Here is a 3,375-nt window from a genome sequence, read left to right as displayed (position 1 = left end):
ATCTGGTCCCGAGCAAAAAAGCAACACCTAGCGGTTATATGGCTTTGTTTAGTTTCTTTCAGTATCTCATCTCCAATTTCTAAATGGCCTAGAAACGAGCAGAAACAAGGAAACACAATTGTTGTTCTTCTTAAAAGTGATTTAAAAAAACAATTAAGAAAATTAAGTATAACTAGTAAAGTGTTAGAGCGCTCGTAACGGTAACGTCCTTGGTACCATCCTTGGCTTAGTCTTCAAGGACTCCACTACTAGCAAATAGTCCTTGGCCGCCCTTGGATCACTCGTGCTCCACTTTTTCATGGGATGACAATTTGAATCACGGAACATGTGTAATTATTTGTTGTATATTTTGCTGTATTACTTGTACCTTGAATTAATTAATTAATTTAGTGGGTGTGAGGAAGAGTGTGATGGGTACATCATGATTGTTAGTATTTAGTGGTTGGTTAGTGATGGGAAGAAGGTGCTGATGTGACACTGATGTGGCACTCCGTGATCTCATGACGGACCATCATGGTCTTATGACAATATTTGTTTTAGTTCCATCATTCATCTTTATATTATTTTGAATGCTCCCATACTACTAAAGCACACGGTCCCTGTCGCAATCATACATCGAAAAATGCTTATCAACAACAAAATTGAATGCTAATATGTAAACTTTGAATAAATCTCTTATCTTTTACCAAAAGCATGTACATATGCATATCTTTTAAAAAATAATACAATACAATAGCAGCTAGTAGGTTAAAGTTGTCGGTTACTCCTCGAGGTTGTTGTACTGATTTGGTTGAAAGAGGTTAATAGCAGAAAACAAGAAACTAGTAAAACAAACAATGTGGTGGTAGTTCAATCTAATCCAAACACATTGTATTCACTCTTACATTTTGTAGTCATTTTAAGTCTAACACCATAAAAAGCTCAACACTTTAAAAAGATGAAAACAAGAACTAGTAACGTACATTACTAATTTCCAGAACCAGAACCCTCTACTTGGTTACCTCCTAGTTGCAAACACTCAACTGTCCGAAAAGGCGGTGCTTCCCCAAACTTCAATAAGTAAGCAGTTTCGTAAACTGGACGAAGAAGAGGCATAACTTGAGCATCCAAATACGAATTGCACGAAAAACACCAAACCGACAAATCACTGCACCAAACAGCCAAGCACAAATAGTATCACTAGGGCAATTTAAGGGTTCCATGAAGAATACTATAATACAAGTTTGTACGGATCAAATTATACCTGTAACTCAATGCTACACTATGATTTTGTTGTTGATAATGCTCGAGCATATGTTTGTTAATAAATCGGCTACATAAAACATCTTTACACCTCAAACACAACCAATTCTCAGCAGGATGATCACACCTTTAACATACGCAATTAAAAAATATACTTTACAAAATAGAAAAAGAAAAATAGCAGTTAATTAAAATCAAGAGTTTATAAATAAGTTTTGGAACCTGTTGCAGGGAGTGTCCGGAGTGGGGATGTGGGTTAGATCCGAAGAAAGTGTATCTAAATGATCGCAATGGATACGGGGTTCGACCCATCCGGATTCGGATCCATAAATCGCCATCAAGTCGTCTTCTTCTTTGTTCTGATCACATACAGATTTCTGTTTGTCCGCCATGTTTAGTTAATCTCCCCTTCATTCGCTTCGTTATCGTTATATGGATTAATTAGGGTTGGAATTGATTCAGTTGTTATTCGGGTCAAATTTGTCCGACCCGATTACATTACATGTGAAAAGTCAAAAATACCCTTTCGTAAATTAGGTTAACGCTATTTAAGTGTTTGATTACCTAACTCACAATAACAACGTAAAGAATCAAACTTTGCACAGCGGCGCTGTTTTTGTTGGAGCAAATTAGGGTTTGATTTGATTTGATCGCTGAAGATGGGGCACTCTAACATTTGGAACTCTCATCCTAAAACTTATGGCCCTGGTTCACGCACCTGGTATGTCTTATAAATCATAACAACAACCCTTTTAAAGTTTCATTTTAATTTTATATTGTTTTCTTTATTAATAATGATGCAAATCTAGCTTAGGTCTATAATTAGGGTTTTGAATATTTATAGATTATAGAATAGAATATAATATATAAACCAAAAATTAAAACTTCTTTTGTTTGAATTAGTTGTAGTTTACCACATCTATGGCCTATGAGATTGGACTTTATGAGTTGGTCAACTGTCAATACTGATTTGTTCAATTAGTAACTGATAATTTTATAATGAAATTATGAAATTAATATTGGAACTAGTTATTCAAAGTATGCTTCATTACTGTTTGCAATTTTACTAATGTTTCGGCTTTTTAGACCAATTATTGAGTGGTTGTTAAACTGCATACAAATGGTTCTATACAAGATTTGTGCTTTTGATATTTTGCGGTATCATGTTATCGAAATGAAATGTTTAAGTACAAATTGTTGATTGGTTGTTACTTGTTTTGCAGCCGTGTGTGTGGAAATTCACATGGAATAATCAGGAAGTATGGGCTTATGTGTTGCCGACAGTGTTTCCATAGCAACGCTAAGGAAATCGGTTTCATTAAGGTACATAGCATCAACACTTTGATAAAAGATTTTGTTATTGATCAAATTGATACTGTATATATTAGTGGTTATATATAAATGTGATCAGTTGGTACAATATGTATCTATAATAAATCAGTTAGGTGCATTTTGTTTGCTGTATTGAGTTACTGCAATGCTAGTCATTGTTGCATTGATGGTGGCATGATGGGCGGGTTGGTTTGGATTGCATCACGGCTCAAGCCAACAGTTTGTCAAAAAAAGAGTTGGAAATTTATAATTTGTTGAAAAGGATTATTAGTGGGAATTTTGTGTTCCTTATTATGACACGCTAGTTTGCTAGTCGTTAAGCTTTGTACCTTATATTATGTACTTGAAAATGGGTATGAATTATTACTAATGTTATATTTTATATGCTCTATATATTTGCAGTATCGTTAAGGGGTTCTGAAGATATGACGGACGAGAGATTTCATAATAAACTGAATTGAATGGTTTTCTGTTTTTTTTTACTTCATGTTAGTTCTATTTTTGTTTGGCATTTCTGTTTCTAAATGTTTGAGATTTTAGACTTGTGAAGAGGTTTACCTTGTTTGATCCAATCAAGACTAATTCGTAAGTGGTTAACTGTTTGCACGTACTTAGCTTTTGTTAATGAATAGTAATAGTATAGTATATACAGTAATAATGATTCTTCTCACCAAATATCAAGGTAACAAATGAATGCCAAAAGTAATTATCGGAGCAGTTTAAGTTGAACACATTTGAGACACACAAGGTATAGGACATTCAATACATATGTGTGTTATAATGTCATACGTTACAATTCTT

At 34.0% G+C, this 3,375-nt stretch overlaps 2 protein-coding genes across 2 annotated transcripts; one reads left to right on the top strand and one right to left on the bottom strand.

The window, feature by feature from the left end:
- Positions 1–763: 763 nt before the first annotated feature.
- On the bottom strand, positions 764–1,644 carry LOC139890915 (uncharacterized). Its single transcript, XM_071873840.1, has 3 exons — positions 1,465–1,644; positions 1,244–1,369; positions 764–1,147 (listed from the first exon to the last, which is right to left on the bottom strand). Exons 1-3 carry the CDS (start codon positions 1,632–1,634, stop codon positions 967–969), a joined length of 477 nt encoding a protein of 158 aa, XP_071729941.1. The 5' UTR covers positions 1,635–1,644; the 3' UTR covers positions 764–966.
- Positions 1,645–1,825: 181 nt separating this feature from the next.
- LOC139890914 (small ribosomal subunit protein uS14z/uS14y/uS14x-like) lies at positions 1,826–3,163 on the top strand. Its single transcript, XM_071873838.1, has 3 exons — positions 1,826–1,963; positions 2,466–2,565; positions 2,977–3,163. The coding sequence occupies exons 1-3, from the start codon at positions 1,902–1,904 to the stop codon at positions 2,983–2,985; spliced, it is 171 nt and encodes a 56-aa protein (XP_071729939.1). The 5' UTR covers positions 1,826–1,901; the 3' UTR covers positions 2,986–3,163.
- Positions 3,164–3,375: the final 212 nt, after the last annotated feature.

The sequence above is a fragment of the Rutidosis leptorrhynchoides genome, chromosome 2, assembly GCF_046630445.1.
Source record: "Rutidosis leptorrhynchoides isolate AG116_Rl617_1_P2 chromosome 2, CSIRO_AGI_Rlap_v1, whole genome shotgun sequence".
Classification (NCBI taxonomy): Eukaryota; Viridiplantae; Streptophyta; class Magnoliopsida; order Asterales; family Asteraceae; genus Rutidosis; species Rutidosis leptorrhynchoides.
This window is presented reverse-complemented; position numbering and strand designations above follow the sequence as displayed.

Excerpts from the sequence above, each read along its gene's own strand:
- LOC139890915 (XM_071873840.1), bottom strand. The coding sequence starts at position 1,634 with ATGGCGGACAAACAGAAATCTGTATGTGATCAGAACAAAGAAGAAGAC. Across the intron at positions 1,370-1,464 it reads CCGGACACTCCCTGCAACAG|GTGTGATCATCCTGCTGAGA; the intron begins GTTCCAAAACTT and ends CGTATGTTAAAG. Across the intron at positions 1,148-1,243 it reads AGTGTAGCATTGAGTTACAG|TGATTTGTCGGTTTGGTGTT; the intron begins GTATAATTTGAT and ends TGTTTGGTGCAG.
- LOC139890914 (XM_071873838.1), top strand. The coding sequence starts at position 1,902 with ATGGGGCACTCTAACATTTGGAACTCTCATCCTAAAACTTATGGCCCT. Across the intron at positions 1,964-2,465 it reads GGCCCTGGTTCACGCACCTG|CCGTGTGTGTGGAAATTCAC; the intron begins GTATGTCTTATA and ends CTTGTTTTGCAG.